The sequence below is a fragment of the Pseudorasbora parva genome, chromosome 8 (genome assembly GCF_024679245.1).
Source record: "Pseudorasbora parva isolate DD20220531a chromosome 8, ASM2467924v1, whole genome shotgun sequence".
NCBI lineage: Eukaryota > Metazoa > Chordata > Actinopteri > Cypriniformes > Gobionidae > Pseudorasbora > Pseudorasbora parva.
The window spans coordinates 44,533,709-44,558,808 of NC_090179.1; the positions used below are offsets into that span (position 1 = coordinate 44,533,709).

The 25,100-nt window shown below is 38.9% G+C and overlaps 1 protein-coding gene across 4 annotated transcripts in view; it reads right to left on the reverse strand.

Moving 5' to 3' along the window:
- Window positions 1–1,376: 1,376 nt before the first annotated feature.
- The window catches only part of fam131ab (family with sequence similarity 131 member Ab), a 43,116-nt gene continuing 19,392 nt past the window's right edge, over window positions 1,377–25,100 (reverse strand). For 2 of the 4 annotated variants that reach the window (XM_067451404.1, XM_067451401.1), the window contains 4 exons: window positions 22,735–22,828; window positions 15,428–15,610; window positions 6,352–6,483; window positions 1,377–2,226 (listed from right to left, as the gene is read on the reverse strand). In XM_067451404.1, the coding sequence (XP_067307505.1) occupies window positions 1,727–2,226; window positions 6,352–6,483; window positions 15,428–15,610; window positions 22,735–22,804 (885 nt within the window). In that variant the 5' untranslated portion in view covers window positions 22,805–22,828 and the 3' untranslated portion in view covers window positions 1,377–1,726. Of the gene's footprint in view, window positions 2,227–6,351; window positions 6,484–15,427; window positions 15,611–22,734; window positions 22,829–24,662; window positions 24,862–25,100 lie in introns of those variants that run through there. The other 2 variants (XM_067451403.1, XM_067451402.1) reach the window with 2 other exon arrangements.

A 25,100-nucleotide genomic window follows, 5' to 3' on the forward strand; every position in this document is an offset into this window, starting at 1 on the left:
TTGAAATCGGACGTTGCGTTACCATGGAAACGGTACTTGAACTTCTTCTGGCAGGCTCCTCCCCCTAGTGGGCGGCATCTTGTTTCATATTACAACATTTACTTTAACTACTTTATAAGCTAAATCTTTTCTAATCTTGACAAAACGCGTATCGTCGGAAAGGTCAGAGTCTCAAGGTTCCGTATTTGGTGACTGTTTTGTGATGGAAGTGATATTTGGATAGAAATTTTTGGATAGAAATTTTAAAAAACAATCAATATAATGTGGATGACACCCGGTGGCTATTTTTGGTACTGCACCTAAAACAAAATCAATTTTTGTGATATCAACTTTAAATTTGGAACACAACTTGGTTAGACATATGGCTTTGATTTTATAGTAATGTTATAGTAAAATTTGTTTGTAAAATAAATATTTTATATAAAATAAAAAATATTACAGTATTTTTAATTTACAGTTAATTTAAACTTCCATAACCTTTTCATATTTTGAATTGCTTTCACTTAAGCAATAATCAGCCGAGTGTTAACTTTCAAACAAGACCAAACTTAGGTTTATATTCCAATACATTCTTGAATTACAGCCATTAAAGTTTGGACAGTGCATTTTCATGTTTATTCTCTAAAGGGAGGTGACAGTTAAGGGTTAGTGAACACCATGTGCTTATTGTAAGTTAAGGGCTTGGTTTAGCATGTAATCATGCATAATTTACTGTACAATAAGTACATGTGTAACAAGGATACTGTCAAATAAAGTGTTACCTAATTATAACAATAATCATAATAATAATAATAATAATATAAAACAGCATAACTTGATCGTCAGTATTCTTACGCAATTTTATGTTTTGAAATACATCTTTCTGTCACAGTATAAACATTCTGCATTCGTGCGTCGCTTCATGAGCGACAGTGACAGATCAGATAGAGAGAGTTTGACGTTATCAGCAAGCCATGCCCAAAAGATGCAACTGGGGACCAGGGAACAGGCGTCATGTGATCAAGACCCAGAATGCAATGGGGCCTGACGTCACACAAGGAGCAGGTTACACAACAGCCAAATCCACAAACCGTGCTAAACAACTGGACGTCCGGATCCAAAATAGTTACGATTTTCATAAGTTCAGTTCGGCACTTGCAATACATGCAGCGATAATTAGGTCGACGTCAGTCTTATGATCCTCCTTTTTTTTTTTTACGAAACCTCATAATTTTTAAGTTTGTCAAGATGCATTTTTTTCGTCGTGAGCCTGCACTGTAAAAAATTATTTAAAAAAAAAAGTTACCTGGTTGCCTTGAAATTTTTTGTTAATTGAAATTAAAAATTTGAGTTAATACGATGAACATTTTTGTGAATCAACAACCTTTATTCAAATATTTTTAGATTTTGCGATGACGCAGTGAAACTTGTGCTATTTTCATGATTTATCACATTCTTTAGGTGGTTCACATACAATAATATTTTGAGTTTCTATTTATTAAACCAATGTCCTTCATTGTATCAACTCAAATTTTTAATTCCAACAAACTCAAAATTTTAAGACAACCAGGTTACTTACTTTTTTAAGTTAAACCAACAATTTTTTTACAGTGTGAGAAACAAAAATATTCAGTCTCGCGTTCAAAAGTCGATAACGGAAAAAACAGCAACTGACGCCCCGGAGCAAAATGCAAATTAGTGGGCGGAGTCCAAAATAAACATGCACGTCACATCAGGCTGAGAGACGTCACTGTTCCTCTCGCTCTTCTTCCTCCGCGTCGACGTCTTCCTCATCGAGCGAGACGATTCCAGACGAGGCCACGTCCGACACCTTTCTACGCGCGGAATATTTCGGCGGGAAACAGACTCCGCCTCCACAGTCCTTACAAGGCGTGTCCTCGTCTTCGAATGTCTCGGAATATGTTTCCAAGCAACAGGGGGAGTGGCCTCGTCGGTGCCCCGCCCTCTGTAGTCGGGCCAACAGTAGCCCCTCCCCTCCCTGAAGAACGCTGATAATCTTGGCGGTGAGGTCCGCGGCGGGAGAATCCCGGAGCAACGGGTGTCTCTCGTCCAAGCTGTACGTGCTGGAGCAGAGCGTGTCTGACGGCGACCCCGGCGACCCCACAGGAGGTGAAAGGTCAGCTCCCACCCCGCTCTCGGACTCACACAGACCACGCCCCCGCAGGTGAGCCTGACACACCTGAGTGTGCAAGAGATCCCTCAGGTAATGAGGGTACGAGGACAGATCTGAGGAGACAAACAGGTGCATCAGAATCAAAGCACTGCACATATTTGGATCAACATTTACATATTTTGATTGGGAAGCAACTTAAAGTGTTAGTTCACCCAAAAATGAAAATGATTTAATTAATGACTCCGCCTCATGTCGTTGGACACCCTTCAGACCTCCGTTCTTCTTCAGAACACAAATGAAGATATTTTAGTGTAAAGCTGAGAAAGGCTTCAGAAAGGCCTCCATTGGCATTCAGTACATTCACACTCACAAGACCCATAAAGGCACTAAAGACGTCGACACAAAGCCCATCTCACTACAGCGGCTGGACAATAATATTACGAAGCGACGAAAATAGTTATTGTGCGCACAAAAATCTAAATAACGACTTTATCCACCAAGCTATTGACGTGAACTCGACGCATGCGTGAGAATATGACTCAGCTCCGTTCATGACCCAGAAGAGGAGGAGCGAGACCGACACGGAAGACAATAACTTGCCAGATAAAGTCATTATTTGGATTTTTTTTGGCGCACAAAAACAATTTTTTGTATCGACGTCTTTGTATCGACGTCTTTAGTGCCTTTATGGGTCTTGTGAGTGTGAATGTACTGAATGCCAATGGAGGCCTTTCTGAAGCCTTTCTCAGCTTTACACTAAAATATCTTCATTTGTGTTCTGAAGATGAACGAAGGTCTTACGGGTGTCCAGCGACATGAGGGTGAGCAATTAATGAAATAATTTAAATATTTGGGTGAACTAACCCTTTAAAGGGTTACTTCATTGATTAGCATATGACTTTGTATCAGTAGAAACACTGGAGTATATTCGAATGATCGTGCTTCCCCCCTCATATCAAATTCATTCCAAACCAGACTTCAGTTCATCTTTGAACCACAAATAAAGATGTTTAAATGAAATCTGAGAGATTACTGTCCGTCCATTGACAGTCCACACAACTTCCACTTTGACACGTCTCCGGTCATAAAGAGATTGTAAAATTAATCCATATGAATTGAGCAGTTTAGTGCAAATTTTTCTACATTTGAGCTTTTGGAAGAACCATCTAGGTTTATTCTGGTGTTACGCAGCGCGTTTGAGGTTCTCAAGAACCAATGAGGTTCATTCTCGTGTTACGCAGCACGTTTGAGGTTCTCAAGAACCAATGAGGTTCATTCTGGTGTTACGCAGCACGTTTGAGGTTCTCAAGAACCAATGAGGTTCATTCTCGTGTTACGCAGCACGTTTGAGGTTCTCAAGAACCAATGAGGTTCATTCTGGTGTTACGCTGCATGTTTGAGCTCCTCAAGAACCAATGAGGTTCATTCTCGTGTTACGCAGCACGTTTGAGGTTCTCAAGAACCAATGAGGTTCATTCTGGTGTTACGCAGCACGTTTGAGGTTCTCAAGAACCAATGAGGTTCATTCTGGTGTTACGCAGCACGTTTGAGGTTCTTAAGAACCAATGAGGTTCATTCTGGTGTTACGCAGCACGTTTGAGGTTCTCAAGAACCAATGAGGTTCATTCTGGTGTTACGCTGCACGTTTGAGCTCCTCAAGAACCAATGAGGTTCATTCTCATGTTACGCAGCACGTTTGAGCTTCTCAAGAACCAATGAGGTTCATTCTGGTGTTACGCAGCACGTTTGAGCTCCTCAAGAACCAATGAGGTTCATTCTCATGTTACGCAGCACGTTTGAGCTTCAGCGAGAACCAATGTGGTTCATTCTGGTGTTACGCAGCACGTTTGAGCTTCTCAAGAACCAATGAGGTTCATTCTGGTGTTACGCAGCACGTTTGAGCTTCAGCGAGAACCAATGAGGTTCATTCTGGTGTTATGCAGCACGTTTGAGCTCCTCAAGAACCAATGAGGTTCATTCTGGTGTTACGTAGCAGGTTTGAGCTCCTCAAGAACCAATGAGGTTCATTCTGGTGTTACGCAGCACGTTTGAGCTCCTCAAGAACCAATGAGGTTCATTCTGGTGTTACGCAGCACGTTTGAGCTCCTCAAGAACCAATGAGGTTCCTTCTGGTGTTATGCAGCACGTTTGAGCTTCAGCGAGAACCAATGAGGTTCATTCTGGTGTTACGCAGCACGTTTGAGCTCCTCAAGAACCAATGAGGTTCATTGTGGTGTTACGCAGCACGTTTGAGCTACAGCGAGAACCAATGAGGTTCATTCTGGTGTTATGCAGCACGTTTGAGCTCCTCAAGAACCAATGAGGTTCATTGTGGTGTTACGCAGCACGTTGAGCTCCTCAAGAACCAATGAGGTTCATTCTGGTGTTACGCAGCACGTTTGAGCTTCAGCGAGAACCAATGAGGTTCATTCTGGTGTTACGCAGCACGTTTGAGCTCCTCAAGAACCAATGAGGTTCATTCTAGTGTTACGCAGCACGTTTGAGCTTCTCAAGAACCAATGAGGTTAATTCTGGGGTTACGCAGCACGTTTGAGCTTCTCAAGAACCAATGAGGTTAATTCTGGTGTTACGCAGCACGTTTGAGCTTCTCAAGAACCAATAAGGTTCATTCTGGACTAAACCGCTCGTATATGGACTCGTTTTATGATTTTTAAGTCAAAGTAGTAGTTGCATGGACTGTCAGTGGAGGGATAGAAATAATAAAAATATCTTCATTTGTGTTTCAAAGATGAACGAAAGTCTTACGGGTTTGGAGTGACATGAGGGTGAGTAAATGATGTCGGTTTTTGGGTGAAGTAACCCTTTAATTGGCACAGGAAACGTGTCGTACCACGAACATGGTGTAAACCTGCAAACTGTAGCTGTACAAAGAGACAAGCTGGATGTGGTACAACTTTATTCCCTTCACTCACACACTCACTCTCTCTCTCTCGCTCTCTCTCGCTCTCTCTCTTTCTCTCTACGGTCTGCTGCAGCTGAACACATTAAACTTGCAGGAGAAATGAATGCTGGGATATCAAATAGCGCCAGAGAGCAAAACTACAGAGAAGGGGGAAGGAGGGGGGACAGGGATGAAAGTAGGGCACTGGGACAATGATGTCTGTGCTGCGTTTCTGCGTTTAGTTTGAGTTGCAGAGAAAAAGAAAAATAGAGAAATTGGTCATCACCATTAGCCTTAAAGGGATAGTTCACCCAAAAATGAGAATGTGATGTTTATCTGCTGACCCACAGGGCATCCAAGATGTAGGTGTGTTTGTTTCTTCAGTAGAACACAAATGAAGGTTTTTATGTTGGATGCACTGGGGGTCAGCAGATAAACATCACATTTTAATTTTTGGGTGAACTAACCCTTGAATTCAACAAACAAAACTCATGAATATTAAAGGTGCACTATGCAAGTTTCCGTCCACTGGAGGGCGCCTATTCTAAACAAAGGCGTAGTTTGATGACGCCAAGTGTGAGCGCAGCATCTTGGGACATGTGGTCTTCACCTCACAGCCGGTGGAAAATAGGACTCGGGCAGAAATCATGTTGATGGATGCGGTTATTAACGTTACTGTAGTGAAGCAAAGCAGGACCGAGTGTTGAGGAGCTGAGCACGGCCGCTGGAGCGATTGTTACACACACACGGCTCGCGAACACCGGGACTTTTATTATGACGGGACACAGTCGCTGGGCGCACACACTTCCGCTTTTTCCGGTCATGATTATAAGGTAAAGCAGCTCTGTTTATCATATTAGAAACATTTAAGTGTGTTTAAAATGGTGTAATGACGTTCCTCTGTGCGTTCGCCCGGCGCTGCTGTGACATGTTCACACTGCTAAGAGTAAAGCGCTTCTGCAGAATAAAACCGAGGGTAGCGCAGATATGACGCGATTGACAGGCGACTCCCTCAGACGCTATGCTGACACGTCCCGGTCTTTAGTTAAAATAGCAATTTTCTCACAATTTACAAATAGTTGGAAACATTTGGGATATTGTAGGTACTCAACTGAACAAAATATATAACACTGGCCTAGTGGTTTTTGGGTGTTTTACTGCAAAAATACTACATAGTGCACATTTAATTAGATGCTATGCCAAATCCATTAACAATATTGAAATTAATAGCAACTTGATGCATCAATATAGACGAAAAGGTGCACATGTATGTTTGAACACTGACGTTGATCAGCGATCAGATTTCAGAGTGTGTTTTATGAACGTGTTTGTGTACCTGTGCTCTGTGTAACGGGCTCATTTGCAGGTAGAAAATCTTCATCGTAAGAATCATCGTTAGACTCGTCACCATCCACTGAAGACCAGGCACGAAGCTTTGCCTCCGCGATGGCGAACTGCTCTGCCACCCCTGATAAAAACACACACAATTAATGAATGCATATATCATTATTTATTTTTTTAAGAGAAAAAAAATTATAGCAAACTAACAAATTATAGGAGCTTATACAATGCAAGTGATCAGAGACATACATGCGTGTATAGTGGATAGAAAAACAAAACAATAACAAATAGAGAGGAAAAAAAACATACATGATGTTTAATGTACATCACATATCAGTTACTAGGCACTGCAGTCATTTGAACAAATACAGCAGAGGGAGTGATGTATCGCCGGGGAGACAGGATGATAAATTCATTTTATACGGCATTTCAGAATGTTTATAATCAATCGGCACCAAGATATACAATATAATAATATAAGATACTTCCGGGTGGCAGAACGCGAGCGGCTTCTGCTGACAAACTGAAGAGATCCAGCAGGCTACTGTAAACAGTTACGTAGTTAGGAACATTGTTGTTGATTAAAGTTGAAACTATGACGAAAACGTGTTGTGTTTGGGGTTGCGCCGTCAGATATACAGCAAAAGGTGTAGGATTGTATCGATTTCCTTAAAAAAGAAAAGTTAATATATCCAGCGGAATATATCCTGTGGGTGAGGAGGCTAAAGCGAGTGGACGTCGCCAAAAGTGGCGCTACAGAGAAGTATTCTCAAAACGGTCCATCTTCAAAATCACAGCAGAGCATAGTTATCTTCAGCTGGGGAAATTCGAGACTAATATTAGTAAACTCTAGATCTCTTTTAAAGATCGAACTCATTGCCAGTCACTGCCTGGAGTAAAAGTAGGAAGAGACTGAACTTCTAGTGTCATGTAGGCTACTGATCGAATGGCAATGGAAGAAATAGGAGAAGCAAAACATAGCTGTCGGCTGATGGATGATTGATGCGTGGACCACACTGGCTTCATCATCACCGCCAGTTTAGTTTGAGTGAATGCCTAACGTTAGCGGAGTAGCGCTAGTCTACAGCATGCTATCCTTTTGACCGTCAGAAGCTCACGTCTGTGCCATCTGATCCGACTCAGAGCAACAGAAAACCATCATAGCCTTTTTTAGTTAGATAACAGGGAAATAGACCATCTACGATAGCCTAACATTTTGTAAGTCACACAGCAACAGTCACTAAAATAACTACTCAATGGTAGGCTGAAGCTCATTTAAAAATGATGGTATTAGACTAGCACAACATCTACTGGAGCAAGGTTAGGCATTTCATGTATTGCTATCTCCTGAATTAGTTAATCAGTCCCTCAATAATCACGTCAACTATGTCTGAATTTCCAAGCCATTTACTAGCGTTGCCATAGGAATGCTTCGGCTTTTGCCACCCGGAAGAACGTTTATTACTGTTGTGACGTCATGGTGAATTGTCATATTGGATGCCAATAGAACCCAGATTTGATTGACAGGTCATTTGGAACGGAACACTGCCTTGAAATCCTTACTATGACATCATAGTAGTGTCCTCAGTGAGACAGGAAGTGACCTCACCGCTTCATTTCACACACAGCTCTGTCCAGACATGCTCACATATGTGTGGTGATTGGATTAAAGAGGCAATTAGCTAATTAAAGCTCTCGCTGTAGGCTTGTTTGAGATGAGCAAAATCTGCGCAGAACCGATCACCGGTGATCAGCGCGAGATGCATGCCGGTTAGAAATGTGTCCGAGGGCGGTCCGCCTTGCTCTGATGTCATGCCGACGTATGTCAAAAATCTCTCGCGATGGCGAGGCGGACGTGTCGGATTCTGCAGTCGAGCGCAGTTGCTCTCCACCGACTGCGCTGACCAAAAGCATGATGGGAAACGACTTGCTGACGACACAGCTTAATGCTCATTGGTTTAAACAACCGTGATGTATAGTTCTTTTTTAAAAATATTTGATTTTAAAACTCTGATATCATGTTTTTATGTGAATAAATTATGTGTGAATATTCTTAAACTCTCGGAGAGTGCGATCTCTCTGTGGGTTATGTGATTGTTGTCATATTAATAAAAATATATAAAAACATGTGTGTAATTAAAGTAAAAATGCTTGATAAACAGGTCTTTCGAATGGAAATAAATAACAAAAACTTTGGGTGTCTTGTTCATAATATTTATTTTCATATAAAAGCAACAGAACTGACATTACATCCAGTTTATCAGCAACAGAGCTCACGAGTGTGAATCCCGCGATATCCGCAACTGATCTCGCAGGTGTCTGATCCACTACGAGAGGAGAGAACTGTCCGGCTCGCCTGCTCTTTTTTCACTCCTCCCCTCACTGCAGCCGCCTAGTCTCGCCTTTATTTCAGGCGAGGCAAGGCGCATCTCAAACAAGCCTTGTGTCTCTGGTTTAATTGACAGGACTATATTTGTGCCACAGAAGCTCTTGCAGCATATCTGCGTACAATGAGGAACGGCAAAATAAGGCTAATAAAGTAAAATAACAGAGATATACGCAATGACAAAAATCTATTTAAAAGCTAAATAATAAAATTCTCAATAGGTGAAAAATAAAATAAAAGCAACATAATAATTAAAATCTCAATAGGCACAAAATAATTAAAATCGCAATATGAGCTAAATAAAACAAATACAATTCAATAAAAGTGAAATAAAATAAAGCAAAATAATTATCAATAAAATAAAAGCAACATAAAATCTCAATAGGCACAAAATAATTAAAATCGCAGCATGTGCAAAATAAAATAAATACAGTTCAATAAAAGTGAAATAAAATAAAGCAAATTAATTATCAATAAAAGAAAAGAAAAACATAAAGCAAAATAACAAATAATATTTTAATAGCCACAAAATAAAATAAAAGCAAAATAATTAAAATCTCAATAGGTGCAAAATAAAATAAAGTGAAATAAAAAGTGAAATAAAATAAAAGCTTTTTTTTTTATCTTAATGGTGCACAGTAAAAAAAAGAAGAATAACCCAGATGACGAGAATTAAACCAGCACTAACAAGCATTAACTTGTATGGAAATTAACTATTAATGCTTTAACAAAAAAAGAAAAAAACTCAATTTCTACGCCACTGCAGTCAGAGTGTTTAAACCCTTCCCCTGTCTGTCATTGGTCAGTCAAACAGATGGCCACGCCCCTAATGTCGTCGGTCGGGTCAGAAATCGACATGTCAAGCTTCTGAAACAAACAGATCAATGTTCTGAATATAGTTTGAGTCTCTCCCTCTCTCTCTCTCTTTCTCTCTCTCTCTCTCTCTCTCCCTATCTCTCTCTCTCCCCCTCTCTCTCTCTCTCTGCTTGTGTTAATTCAGAGATTTATCCTTCCATTCATCTTTCACCCTTTGCGGAGGCTTTGTCAGCAAACACACACACAGCAAGTTTTGTTTAGTTTTGGCAATTTTCCTAGAGTTCAATTTCACCCACCGCGTCACTGTTTGCGTGTGTGTGTGTGTGTGTGTGTGTGTGTGCGTTTCTGCAGTGGACAGACAGTAAATGCACAAACTCACACGTTGACAAGGACATATACACACTTACACACGCACGAACAAGATGACATGAATACTTAGTCACTTTATGAAAAGGGAAATCCTACGACATTGACTGACACACACACACACGTAGTGTTTCCATGTTTTATGGGGACTTTCCATAGGCGTAATGGTTTTTATACCGTACAAACCGTATTTTCTATCCCCCTACACTCCCCCTGCCCCTAAACCTACCCATCACACACACACACACACAGAGAGAGAGAGAGAGCTGTGAATGAATTCCTCTCAGGTTCGGCTCATAAATCGTCCTGCCATTGCTGAGGAAAAAGCTTTGTCACACCAGAGCGCAACAAAGTAACCTTCAGAGATGAGCTGAGGAAAGACAGAGTGACAGACAGCCTCCGGTCTAACCTCTTCCTCATCCTGGGAAAGCTCGGATGGGAGTTGTGAGGAAATAATGAATTGTTAAGGAAGCAGATTTAAGCACACTAAAGTGATAACTCGATTTGCTCGTGTGATGACTTCATTAGCTTGTTAACGGTCCCTATCCCAGTAGCAGGACACTTGGCTCGCTTTATTTATTGCTCGTTTCCCCTCTGTGTCTTCTTTAAGAAGAGACCGAAGAGATCTAGAGTGATTTCTCCATTAATCACACAGAGTTGGGTGGTTTGAATGCAACAGAATGAATCACTTTCATCATTTACATGCATTCATTTGGCACGTTTTTATTAAATATTTGCATTTGATCAGTTCATGCATTCCCTGGGAAATCAAACCCATGACCTTGGCATGACTAATGACATGCTGTGCTGTTAAAGTAAAAAACTATTCTGAGATTATTTCTGAGAAAATAAAGTCGCAAATCTGAGAAAATAAAGTCACGATTCTAAGAAAATAAAGTCACGATTCTACGAAAATAAAGTCGAGATGCTGAGAAAATAAAGTCACGATTCTAAGAAAATAAAGTCGAGATTCTGAGAAAATAAAGTCGAGATTCTGAGAAAATAAAGTCGAGATGCTGAGAAAATAAAGTCGAGATGCTGAGAAAATAAAGTCACGATTCTAAGAAAATAAAGTCGAGATGCTGAGAAAATAAAGTCACGATTCTAAGAAAATAAAGTTGAGATGCTGAGAAAATAAAGTTGCGATTCTAAGAAAATAAAGTTGAGATGCTGAGAAAATAAAGTCGCGATTCTAAGAAAATAAAGTTGAGATGCTGAGAAAATAAAGTCGCGATTCTAAGAAAATAAAGTCGCGATTCTGAGAAAATAAAGTCACGATTCTGAGAAAATAAAGTCACGATTCTGAGAAAATAAAGTCGCGATTCTGAGAAAATAAAGTCACGATTCTGAGAAAATAAAGTCACGATTCTAAGAAAATAAAGTCACGATTCTGAGAAAATAAAGTCACGATTCTGAGAAAATAAAGTCGCGATTCTGAGAAAATAAAGTCACGATTCTGAGAAAATAAAGTCGCGATTCTGAGAAAATAAAGTCGAGATGCTGAGAAAATAAAGTCGAGATGCTGAGAAAATAAAGTCGCGATTCTAGTAAAATAAAGTCACGATTCTGAGAAAATAAAGTCGTGATGCTGAGAAAATAAAGTCGAGATGCTGAGAAAATAAAGTCGAGATGCTGAGAAAATAAAGTCACGATTCTAAGAAAATAAAGTCACGATTCTGAGAAAATAAGGTCGAGATCCTGAGAAAATAAAGTCACGATTCTAGGAAAATAAAGTCGAGATTCTAAGAAAATAAAGTCGTGATGCTGAGAAAATAAAGTCGAGATGCTGAGAAAATAAAGTCGAGATGCTGAGAAAATAAATTCACGATTCTAAGAAAATAAAGTCACGATTCTGAGAAAATAAGGTCGAGATCCTGAGAAAATAAAGTCACGATTCTAAGAAAATAAAGTCGAGATGCTGAGAAAAAGTCGAGATGCTGAGAAAATAAAGTCGAGATGCTGAGAAAATAAAGTCACGATTCTGAGAAAATAAAGTCACGATTCTAAGAAAATAAAGTCGCGATTCTGAGAAAATAAAGTCGAGATGCTGAGAAAATAAAGTCACGATTCTAAGAAAATAAAGTCGCGATTCTGAGAAAATAAAGTCGAGATGCTGAGAAAATAAAGTCACGATTCTAAGAAAATAAAGTCGAGATGCTGAGAAAATAAAGTCACGATTCTAAGAAAATAAAGTCGAGATGCTGAGAAAATAAAGTCGAGATGCTGAGAAAATAAAGTCGAGATGCTGAGAAAATAAAGTCACGATTCTAAGAAAATAAAGTCACGATTCTAAGAAAATAAAGTCACGATTCTAAGAAAATAAAGTCACGATTCTAAGAAAATAAAGTCGAGATGCTGAGAAAATAAAGTCGCGATTCTGAGAAAATAAAGTCGAGATGCTGAGAAAATAAAGTCACGATTCTAAGAAAATAAAGTCGAGATGCTGAGAAAATAAAGTCACGATTCTAAGAAAATAAAGTCGAGATGCTGAGAAAATAAAGTCGAGATGCTGAGAAAATAAAGTCGAGATGCTGAGAAAATAAAGTCACGATTCTAAGAAAATAAAGTCACGATTCTAAGAAAATAAAGTCACGATTCTGAGAAAATAAGGTCGAGATCCTGAGAAAATAAAGTCACGATTCTAGGAAAATAAAGTCGAGATTCTAAGAAAATAAAGTCGTGATGCTGAGAAAATAAAGTCGAGATGCTGAGAAAATAAAGTCGAGATGCTGAGAAAATAAAGTCACGATTCTAAGAAAATAAAGTCACGATTCTGAGAAAATAAGGTCGAGATCCTGAGAAAATAAAGTCACGATTCTAAGAAAATAAAGTCGAGATGCTGAGAAAAAGTCGAGATGCTGAGAAAAAGTCGAGATGCTGAGAAAATAAAGTCGAGATGCTGAGAAAATAAAGTCACGATTCTGAGAAAATAAAGTCACGATTCTAAGAAAATAAAGTCGCGATTCTGAGAAAATAAAGTCGAGATGCTGAGAAAATAAAGTCACGATTCTAAGAAAATAAAGTCGCGATTCTGAGAAAATAAAGTCGAGATGCTGAGAAAATAAAGTCACGATTCTAAGAAAATAAAGTCGAGATGCTGAGAAAATAAAGTCACGATTCTAAGAAAATAAAGTCGAGATGCTGAGAAAATAAAGTCGAGATGCTGAGAAAATAAAGTCGAGATGCTGAGAAAATAAAGTCACGATTCTAAGAAAATAAAGTCACGATTCTAAGAAAATAAAGTCACGATTCTAAGAAAATAAAGTCACGATTCTAAGAAAATAAAGTCGAGATGCTGAGAAAAAGTCGAGATGCTGAGAAAATAAAGTCGAGATGCTGAGAAAATAAAGTCACGATTCTAAGAAAATAAAGTCACGATTCTGAGAAAATAAAGTCGCGATTCTGAGAAAATAAAGTCACGATTCTAAGAAAATAAAGTCACGATTCTGAGAAAATAAAGTCACGATTCTGAGAAAATAAAGTCACGATTCTAAGAAAATAAAGTCACGATTCTGAGACCATAAAGTCGCGATTCTGAGAAAATAAAGTCGAGATGCTGAGAAAATAAAGTCACGATTCTAAGAAAATAAAGTCGCGATTCTGAGAAAATAAAGTCGAGATGCTGAGAAAATAAAGTCACGATTCTAAGAAAATAAAGTCGAGATGCTGAGAAAATAAAGTCACGATTCTAAGAAAATAAAGTCACGATTCTGAGACAATAAAGTCGCGATTCTGAGAAAATAAAGTCACGATTCGGAGAAAATAAAGTCACGATTCTGAGACAATAAAGTCGCGATTCTGAGAAAATAAAGTCGAGATGCTGAGAAAATAAAGTCGAGATGCTGAGAAAATAAAGTCACGATTCTAAGAAAATAAAGTCGAGATGCTGAGAAAATAAAGTCGCGATTCTGAGAAAATAAAGTCGAGATTCTGAGAAAATAAAGTCACGATTCTAAGAAAATAAAGTCGAGATGCTGAGAAAATAAAGTCGAGATGCTGAGAAAATAAAGTCGAGATGCTGAGAAAATAAAGTCACGATTCTAAGAAAATAAAGTCACGATTCTAAGAAAATAAAGTCACGATTCTAAGAAAATAAAGTCACGATTCTAAGAAAATAAAGTCGAGATGCTGAGAAAAAGTCGAGATGCTGAGAAAATAAAGTCGAGATGCTGAGAAAATAAAGTCACGATTCTAAGAAAATAAAGTCACGATTCTGAGAAAATAAAGTCGCGATTCTGAGAAAATAAAGTCACGATTCTAAGAAAATAAAGTCACGATTCTGAGAAAATAAAGTCACGATTCTGAGAAAATAAAGTCACGATTCTAAGAAAATAAAGTCACGATTCTGAGACCATAAAGTCGCGATTCTGAGAAAATAAAGTCGAGATGCTGAGAAAATAAAGTCACGATTCTAAGAAAATAAAGTCGCGATTCTGAGAAAATAAAGTCGAGATGCTGAGAAAATAAAGTCACGATTCTAAGAAAATAAAGTCGAGATGCTGAGAAAATAAAGTCACGATTCTAAGAAAATAAAGTCACGATTCTGAGACAATAAAGTCACGATTCTAAGAAAATAAAGTCGCGATTCTGAGAAAATAAAGTCACGATTCGGAGAAAATAAAGTCACGATTCTGAGACAATAAAGTCGCGATTCTGAGAAAATAAAGTCGAGATGCTGAGAAAATAAAGTCGAGATGCTGAGAAAATAAAGTCACGATTCTAAGAAAATAAAGTCGAGATTCTGAGAAAATAAAGTCGCGATTCTGAGAAAATAAAGTCACGATTCTGAGAAAATAAAGTCGAGATGCTGAGAAAAAAAAGTCGCGATTCTGAGAAAATAAAGTCGAGATGCTGAGAAAATAAAGTCACGATTCTAAGAAAATAAAGTCGAGATGCTGAGAAAATAAAGTTGAGATGCTGAGAAAATAAAGTCGCGACGAGAAAATAAAGACGAGATTCTGAGGGAATTATTATTCCGTGTTTTCACTGTCAGACGCAAGGGGACGCTATTATGAATCTTCTGAATGAACAGCGTATTGATGATTCGGATCTCCAATGTCAGGTGATTTCAGCAGTTTGACATGCGATCCGAATCATTAGTCAATTCGCTGATTCATAACAGTTCAAATCTTTATTTGAGGATTGAAAACAAATGCGGAAGAGAAGACGATGCTGAATAAAGTCGTAGTTTTTGTTATTTTTGGACACAAATGTATTTCCGATGCTTCAAGAGACTCTAATTAACCCACTGATGTCTCATATGGACTACTGTGATGATGTTTTTATTCCCTTTCTGGACATGGACAGTATAGTGTGCATACACTTGCATACGCTCTCGGACTAAATATAAAATATCTTAAACTGTGTGTGAAGATGAACGGAGGTCTTACGGGTGTGGAACGACATTAGGGGGAGGAGTTAATGACATACATTTCATTTTTGGGTGAACTAACTCTTTAAAAACGTTGGCGGGGAAAGAGTTAAGTGTGTGGAGGTCACTGACCGGCAGCGAAGCGCGCCTCCTGCTCTCCCTCGGACAGATGAGAGTATGACGTGAGATGGGACTCCAGGGCAATGGGTGTGTCTATGGGTTTACTCCAGCCCTTCCACTCGATCAGGTGAGCCACGCGCCCCTGAGCCATCGCCGTAGGCTTCGTCACATGATCTTTGACCACCTGCGAGATACCTGCACACACACACAGAGGTCAGTGACCCCAATGCTGCATAATACATAAGGACTAATCCAGGTGACTGTCATGGTGTCAGTCACTACCACACAATAGACTCGTCACGTGCAATGAAAAGCACGTGTGTGTGTTTACTGTGAAGATCTCTTGTATCTAAGGTGTGTGTGTGTGTGTGTGTGTGTGTGTGTGTGTGTGTGTGTGTGTGTGTGTGTGTGTGTGTGTGTGTGTGTGTGTGTGTGTGTGTGTGTGTGTATGTGTGTGTGTGTGTGTTCCTTGTTCAGCAATACTTGTGAGGGCACAAATGTCCTTACTTTATATAGTAAAATTTGAAAACAACTGACTAGTGAGGACATTGGACTGGTCCTCACTAGTTAAAAAGGCTTATAAATCGTCCAAAACAAGTTTTTATTTAAATCTATTGTTTTGTTCCTGTGATGGGTAGGTTTAGGGATTGGGGTTAGGGGACAGAAAATATCATTAACCTATAAAATTAATGGAGGTCTATGTAATGTCCTCACTAATATAGTGAAACAAACATGTTTGTGTGTGTGTGTGTGTGTGTGTGTGTGTGTGTGTGTGTGTGTGTGTGTGTGTGTGTGTGTGTGTGTGTGTGTGTGTGTGTGTGTGGGCATGTTTTTGTGACATATGAGGACACAAATGTGTATAATGCCATGGGTATGACACAGGTATTACAGGAGAGGGTGAAATATGAGGACATTACCCATGGCCCCACTTTACAAAAGGCTTATAAACCACACAGGAGGAGTTTATTTAGAAAGTAAAAATGCAGAATGTTTCCTGTGATGGGTAGATTTAGGGGCTGTGTGTGTGTGTGTGTGTGTGTGTGTGTGTGTGTGTGTGTGTGTGTTGGGTAGGTTTAGGGGCAGTGTAAGGGGATAGAAAATACGGTTTGTACAGTATAAAAGCCATAACGCCTATGGAATGTCCCCATATGTCACAAAAACAAACGTGCGTGTGCATGTGCGTGTGCGTGTGTGTGTGTGTGTGTGTGAGTCAGGTTTTGTGATCTTTGTGGAGACCAAATGACCTACATTATGAGAACAATACAGCATCTCAATGTGTCCGAATGGAGACGCTTCATTATCAATCTATTGTTATTTTCTATTTTTGCTGTAACTTTTGTTACACTACCATTAATCAGCTTTAAATTACCGTTAACTATTGACAAGGTGCAACGCCTACAACAGCAGCTTAAAATTACCTAAACACTAATGTTAACCAAAATATTAAAATACCTGTTTAGTTTATTTTAAGCTGCTGTTTTGGTGATGCATCTGGCAAAAATCTTGTCAATAGTTAATCTAGGAATTTAATGCTGGTCAAATGAACCTAATTTCGGGAACTTCCCCGGGTCAAATTTTAGATTTTGTTCATGTTTTTTTCTGTAGAAAGCAAACATAAATAGTGATGAAAGTCCAAATATTAAATGTCTCAGATGTATATTGACTGATAATCACTGTTTTGTAGAGGAGGGTCAAAATGACAATTTTCACCTGAGATTTGGAGGCAAATTAGAGGGGGGTAAAAATGACTTTAGAAAGATGGAAGCAATATTATTTTATTTCCACACAGAGATTGGTAGATTTATTAGTGAAATATGTTGACTTTATCAATCTGTGTTGTATTATATGCCAACGGTGACCGTTCACAAAATGGGAGAATAAAAAATCACTTATTGTGTTTTTTGTCTCAAGTTTGAATGCCTGTAACCCAAGAAGTATTAAAGGTATTTTAATATCCTTTTAGATTCTGGTTCTTAACAAACTTTTCTTTTGGTATCTCCATTTTAACGGCCCTCGATGCTTCAGTCCCAGAGATATGGAGATCTCAATGTGGCTCCGTGAGTAAACTCGTAAAGTTCAGTGGTCGAAAACCAAATGTGGGTCTCTTTGCACACAGCTGATAATTTTTATATTTAAAAACGAATATCTGAAGAACAAAATAATGTTGAAACTAGAAATGCATCTCGTTTTTTTTTCTATCACCTCAATTGCATAGATCATCCCTGTCATAAATATTCCTTTTTTTAAAGTTGTCATAACTAGGCCACATTTACTCTGCAGGTCTTGATACAAAATTTTGATTTGGTGACTATATCCAGTTTTTTTGGTGACCCGCTTACATCTTTTAAAAGCGATCCGTATCTGGTATTTACACTGGCGAAACAGCCCAAGACATTCTGACCCGGAAGTAAAACGGCGCAATATGCAATGGATGCAAATGAAATTATTATTCAATGTTTTGCTTTCCGCAAATATACACTGTATGCAAATTAAACCACATTTGGTTTGTGACAACTGACAATGTGCACAATTTAACAATTTACTCATCAAGCTATACTGACATCCCCATATCTCTGAAATTGGACAATATTGGGCCTTAAACATGAAAATATCAAAAGAAAACTTAGATAAGAAGCAGCATCTAGGCCACATTTACTCTGCAGGTCTTGATGTAAAATTCAGATTTGGTGACTATATCCGATTTTTTTGACCCGTATCTGATATTTATGCATATACACTGGAGAAACAGCCCAAGACGTTCTGACCCGTAAAAGGAAGTAAAATGGCGTGATATGCAATAGATGCAGACAAAATGATTATTCAATGTTTAAAGATTTTTAAGATTATTCAATCTTTAAAGGTCAGCAAAACGTTGCTTTCGTCTTCCATCGCTCCATTAGTGTCATGTGATCGCAGTTCGTGTCCACCTTAGTTGACGTCATTCGCCTTCATCTCTTTTTCAATGACGTTTGACTCACATTTACTGGGGAATATCCGATTCGACCGCTTACATGGCAGATGCAAATGCACGTATCCGAATCATATTGGATTTATTATCAAATATGAGTGAGGCCTGAATCCGATCTGAGGATATCAGAGTTCATGCGTTTTTTCCTGCTTACACCTTCACACGTCATATCCGATCTGTGCCACATGAGAGGGACGAATCAGAATTGGGTCACTTGAACCATGCAGTGTAAATGGGGCAAGTATTAAAGACATTTTAATATTCTTCTAGATTCTCATTCTTAATAAACTTTTCTTTTGGAAACCTAGATCTTAAGACCCTATATAGTTCAGTTCCATAGATACAGGGACCCCAGTGTGGCTCCAGGTCCAAATGGTTAAATTTGACCCATTTTCAATGGTCAAGAACCAAATGTAGGTAACTTTTTAAAAAGCTGACAGTTATTGTTTTTAAAGAAGAATATCTGAAGAACAAATAACACTGAAACTAGAAATGTATCTTGTTTTCCTCTATCAAAAATTCCAAAGTTTACATGTCCTTAATTCAAGAAAAGTTAAAGATATCTTAATGTCCTTTTAGATTCTTATTCTTATTAAACTTTTCTTCAGTAATCTTCATTTTTAATACCCTACATGGTTCAGTCTCGTAGATATAGGGATGTCAATGTGGTAATGTAGTTACGATTCTGCGTATTTTAACTCTTGGTGGCTTCAGAAGCAAAATCACATCTTCCAAATATCCCTGAAACTGATTAAAATATAGATTCCATTTCTACTTTAACCATTATTTATTCTTCAGAGAATCCTCTTTAAATGCAATAAGTATAAACTGTGTGCAAAGTTAACTACATTTGTTTTTCGATCACTGAAAATGTGTAAAATTCAACAATTTGAACATGGAGCTGCTTTGACATACCCATATCTATGGGAACGAACTATATAGGGCCTTGAAAATTAAAATTTCAAAAGGAAAGTTTATTAAGAATGGGTATCTAGAGGTATATTAAGATATATTGAACACTTTTAGAGTTACAAGCATGCAAACTTTGGAAAAACACTTAGACAGGAATGTTCTACGTAATTGAGCTGATAGAAAAACACAAGATACATTTCTAGTTTCACCGTTATTTGTTCTTCAGATATTCTTTTTTAAAAGAAAAAGGTATCAGCTGTGTGCAAAGAGACCCACATTTGGTTTTTGACCACTAAATGCGTGTACAATTGACAAATTTACTCATGGAGCCGCATTGAGATCTCCATATCTCTGGGACTGAACCATCGAGGGCCTTTAAAATAAAGACACCAAAAGGAAAGTTTGTAATGAACCAGAATCTAAAAGGATATTAAGATATCTTCAATACTTCTTAAGTTACAGGCATGCAAACTTGGGGCAAATAACATAAGAAGTGCTTTTCCCCCATTTTTGAACTGTCTCCGTTGGCATATAATGAAATAAAGATTGATAAAGTCAACATATTTCACTAATATATTTACCAATCTCTGTGTGGAAATAAAATATTGATGCTTCTATCTTTCTAAAGTCATTTTTACCCCCCTCTAATTTGGCTCCAAATCTCAGGTGAAAATTGTCATTTTGACCCTCCTCTACAAAACAGTGATTTCTATACTTTATTATACTATACTATACATCTGTGACATTTAATATTTGGACTTTCATCACTATTTATGTCTGTTTTTCTTCAAAAAAAGAACAAAGAACAAAATCAAAAATTTGAGCCGGAGACCAATAGTCAAATACCTAAGTTAACTATTGTCAAGGTTTTCATAAGGTGCAACCTTCATAAGGTTAACATGAACTAGTATCCCACGAGAATGTTTTTTTTTTTTTTTAAACAGAGCAAATTAAATAACATTTCATTGATAGATTATGAAGACAAGAATTTATTAAATCACAAATAATTCACCACATACAGTGAGGAAAATAAGTATTTGAACACCCTGCTATTTTAATATTTTGCTATTAAGATACAGCTGCAAATAAGTATTGGAACACCTGAGAGAATCAATGTTAATATTTGGTACAGTAGCCTTTGTTTACAATTACAGAGCTCAAATGTTTCCTGTAGTTTTTCACCAGGTGTGCACACATTACAGGAGGGATTCTGGCCCACTCCTCCACACAGATCTTCTCTAGATCAGTCAGGTTTCTGGCCTGTCGCTGAGAAACATGAGTTTGAGCTCCCTCCAAAGATTCTCTATTGGGTTTAGGTCTGGAGACTGGCTAGGCCACGACAGAACCTTGATATACTTCTTACAGAGCCACTTCTTGGTTATCCTGGCAGTGTGCTTCGGGTCATTGTCATGTTGGAAGACCCAGCCTCGACCCATCTTCAACGCTCTAACTGAGGTTGTTCCCCAAAATCACGCAATACATGGCCCTGATCATCCTCTCTTTAATACAGTGCAGTCGCCCTGTCCCATGTGCAGAAAAACATCCCCATGATGCTACCACACCTATTCTTCACAGTAGGGATGGTGTTCTTAAGATGGTACTCATCTTACTTCTTCCTCCAAACACGTTTAGTTAAATTATGACCAAAAAGTTATATCTTGGTCTCATCTGACCACATGACTTTCTCCCATGACTCCTCTGGATCATCCAAATGGCCATTGGCAAACTTAAGCCGGCCCTGGACATGTGCTGGTTTAAGCAGGGGAACCTTCCGTGCCATGCATGATTTCAAACCATAAAGTCTTAGTGTTTGACCAACAGTAACCTTGGAAACGGTGGTCCCAGCTCTTTTCAGGTAATTGACTAGCTCCCCTATGTAGTTCTGGGCTGATTTCTCACCTTTCTTAGGATCATTGAGACCCCACGAGTTGAGATCTTGCATGAGGCCCTAGTCTGAGGGAGATTGACAGTCATGTTTAGCTTCTTCCATTTTCTAATAATTGCTCCAACAGTGGACCTTTTTTCACCGAGCTGCTTGGCAATTTCGCCGTAGCCCTTACAATTTTGTCTCTAGAGTCTTTGGACAGCTCTTTGGTCTTGGCCATGTTAGTAGTTGGATTCTTACTGATTGTATGGGGTGGACAGGTGTCTTTATGCAGCTAACGACCTCAAACAGGTACATCTAATTTAGGATAATAAATGGAGTGGAGGTGGACATTTTAAAGGCAGACTAAAGCTGGGCATACACTGTGCGTTTTTGTCCAATTTCGAGCCAAATTCTGACTTGTGTTTAACACTCGATGGCACTCATGGACGAGGTCGAACTGGAAGCCGTGTTAATCTTGGACTAAATCGGCCACCGTAGGAGTTAAAACAAAATCAGAATTGAGAGGAACAGAAACTAATATTCACTGGATGGTCATATACCTTTACACCGCTAGATGGGGGAAAATATCACACAGTGGAGCTTTAATATTTCTATTTTGGTCCATATTGTGAGAAAAAAATAGAAGAGAAGTAGGCCCATTTTGTGTTAAACAAGTTGTTTTTAGATAAATCTGCTCTTACTTTTCATTGAGACGGACATTATTGCGGTGTTCTGACATTATAATCATATAATTAAATACCCATAAATCCTTGTTTAATCGGGCTAAATGTTTTTAAATAGTGAGGAGTAATCTATCTATTATTTTATTATGCAGTGTGTAGATTATGCATTATGAAATTGTTGGGGGGGGGGGGCAAATTAATGTAATATCAATTTAATAATAAAAGTAGGCCTACTCTAATAATAATAATAATAATAATAATAATAATAATAATAATAATAATAATAATAATAATTTTATACATAAAATCCCCTTGATAAAATCCCCTCTATAATACACCATGGTCTATCGTCTCCACGGGGGTTTTATTGTGCATTTTTCACCCGTACAGTGTGAGCAGTCAAGACGCGCTCGACGGTCGGACTGCACAGTGTGAGCACATCAATCGTGAGCTTTGGCTTTACATCGCATGCGATCTACTCGTACAGTGTGTGTGTAGGTAACCTTGCTGAAATCGCATGGAAATCGCACAGTGTATGCCCAGCTTTAACAGGTCTTTGAGGGTCAGAATTCTAGCTGATAGACAGGTGGTCAAATACTTATTTGCAGCTGTATCATACAAATAAATAGTTAAAAAATCATACATTGTGATTTCTGGATTTTTTTTTTAGACTATGATTTCCAAGTGGGAGAACTTGCAAAATAGCTCAGTATTCAAATACTTATTTTCCTCACTGTATGTATTTAAATATGCTTTAAATATGGTTTGGGGGTCACAATGAAACCAATGAGAGAGAGAGAGAGAGAGAGAGAGAGAGAGAGAGAGAGAGAGAGAGAGAGAGAGAGAGAGAGAGAGAGAGAGAGAGAGAGAGAGATCTGTGTGTGTTTACCGTGAAGTGAAGATCTAGCCAGTGCGGCGATCTCGTGAATGGTGAGAGCTCGTCTGGATTTAGGTAACATGTCGTTGCTTTCCTCAACATTTACCTGAGAGAAGACGACAAAACACAGAGTTAAAAAAAAGCTTCAAAGAACAGCTTAAATTCAGCACAACAAAACACAATTCTTCTCTGCTTTTCTCCTCTCCTCTCCTTCACATCATGTCTAATAGAGTTGTTTAAAACCTGCCCATTTACTTGAAACATATTTGCCCTATTTAAATGAAAGGTTTTGCTAAGGTGTTTTTGGTGGTGGTTTTATACTGCAATGCTCAAGTCTGTGAGATCTGGTCTGTAGATGTGCCTTCAATGTGCGTCTGTGGGATTTTTGCAGTTAAATATTGCAAAATTCTGTCTAGAAGTGAGAATCCCACAAGAGCGAAGCTGCCTTTCTTCGCCTCTGATGAGACTGTACAGGTCACGGTGTGTGTGTGTAAGGTCACATGTGTTTCTGAGTTGAGTCGTTCGTGTGTGTGTCATCCGCAGGGACTCGCCGTGTTTAAGTCCTCCTGAGCAGGTATGAGGTTAAACGCATTAGCAAAAAACGTCATGGCAAAGTTAATGGAGCAGGTGGCAAAATAACAGCGGATACATATTGTAATGAAAAGCACGCGAGCACCGTCCCCGAGAGCTCTCGAGATACGCGCAGATAATTCCCTACATGAGCTGGAGGTAATAACACCATTACAGTCTGCTGCTGTTCACACACACACACACACACACACACACACACACACACACACACACACACACACACACACACACACAGACCGTCGCCTACTGCCCTACTGAACGCCGAGCTGAGATTCGGTCCCTGAAGAGCTCAAGCTCAGGAAAACAGCGCAGATTCAATGAACGCCGTACAGCAGCCGCCTCTGAAAAGATCTTTTGCTATTTTACTATCAGTAAACAATGACATCCATCGCAGCCCAAACACACACTGGAGAAGAGAAGAGAAGAGAAGAGAAGAGAAGAGAAGAGAAGAGAAGAGAAGAGAAGAGAAGAGAAGAGAAGAGAAGAGAAGAGAAGAGAAGAGAAGAGAAGAGACAAAGATAAAATAGACAAGAATGGAATAGAATAGAATAGAATAGAATAGAATAGAATAGAATAGAATAGAATAGAATAGAATAGAATAGGCAAAGATAAAAATAGATGAAGATAGAATATAACAGACAAAGATAAACTAGACTAGACTATAGTCTTGACCAGATGGAGAGAACAGGAATAAAATAAAATAAACAAACAAAAAATAATAAACTAGACGAGTTAAAATGAGATAAAAAAGATAAAAAAGATAAAAATGGAACAGAACAGAGTATAAAATGATACAAAATAGAACAGACTAGAAGAGAATAGAATAAAGAGGATTTAACAGTACAGTAAAACAGATTCTATTCTATTCTATAGAAAGGTATATATTATTTAAAAACTAAATAGAAAAGAAGAATATAAAATAGAAAGTAAATGTCTACACTGATAGATAGGAGAACAGTAGACTAGAATAGAATAAAATGAAAAACATCTGCAAAACATCCAAACCAAAGACACTGTTCTAATCTAATGAAGTGTCGGACTGAATCTCGGCTTCTCTATTTGCATGCAAACCAACCCTCTGAGCATTGAGACGGACACACACACACACACACGCCCGCGCGCGCGCGCAAATCCACAGGTACTATAACAGCAAACACACGGTAATTACAGCACAAGCGCAGGTCGACACCAGTCTGTCTCTGAGGCTGGAAAACACACACACAGCTCAACAAGGGCACGAACCCCACAGTTCCCGCGCTTCAGCGAGACACAGCAAACGACCACAGACCCGACCAGAGCATTCCCAAACATCTGCCTCTCAAACACACACACACACACACACACGCTACCGGCTCTCCGCTCGCTCCACACAGGAACAAAAGCTTCTCCATGGAGTCCGTCCTCACCGACATGCCCCGCCGAGCGCAGACCGAGCTATTCCGCGGGAACTCTGAGGGAAACGAGCATTTCTATAGCAACCAGTCACCATGGAACGATTTCTCCAAGGATACGGCGGAATGGATGCTGGATGACGTCACATGCAGCACATTTGATCATCAGTCTCTCTCTCTCTCTCTCTCTCTCTCTCTCTCTCTCTCTCTCTCTCTCTCTCTCTCTCTCTCTCTCTCTCTCTCTCTCTCATGAACACACATGCAAACAGCACGTAACACATGCAACACACACGCACCAATTGCATTCCCCGACATGACACCTCTCTCTCTCTCTCTCTCTCTCTCTCTCTCTCTCTCTCTCTCTCTCTCTCTCTCTCTCTCTCTCTCTCTGCCTGT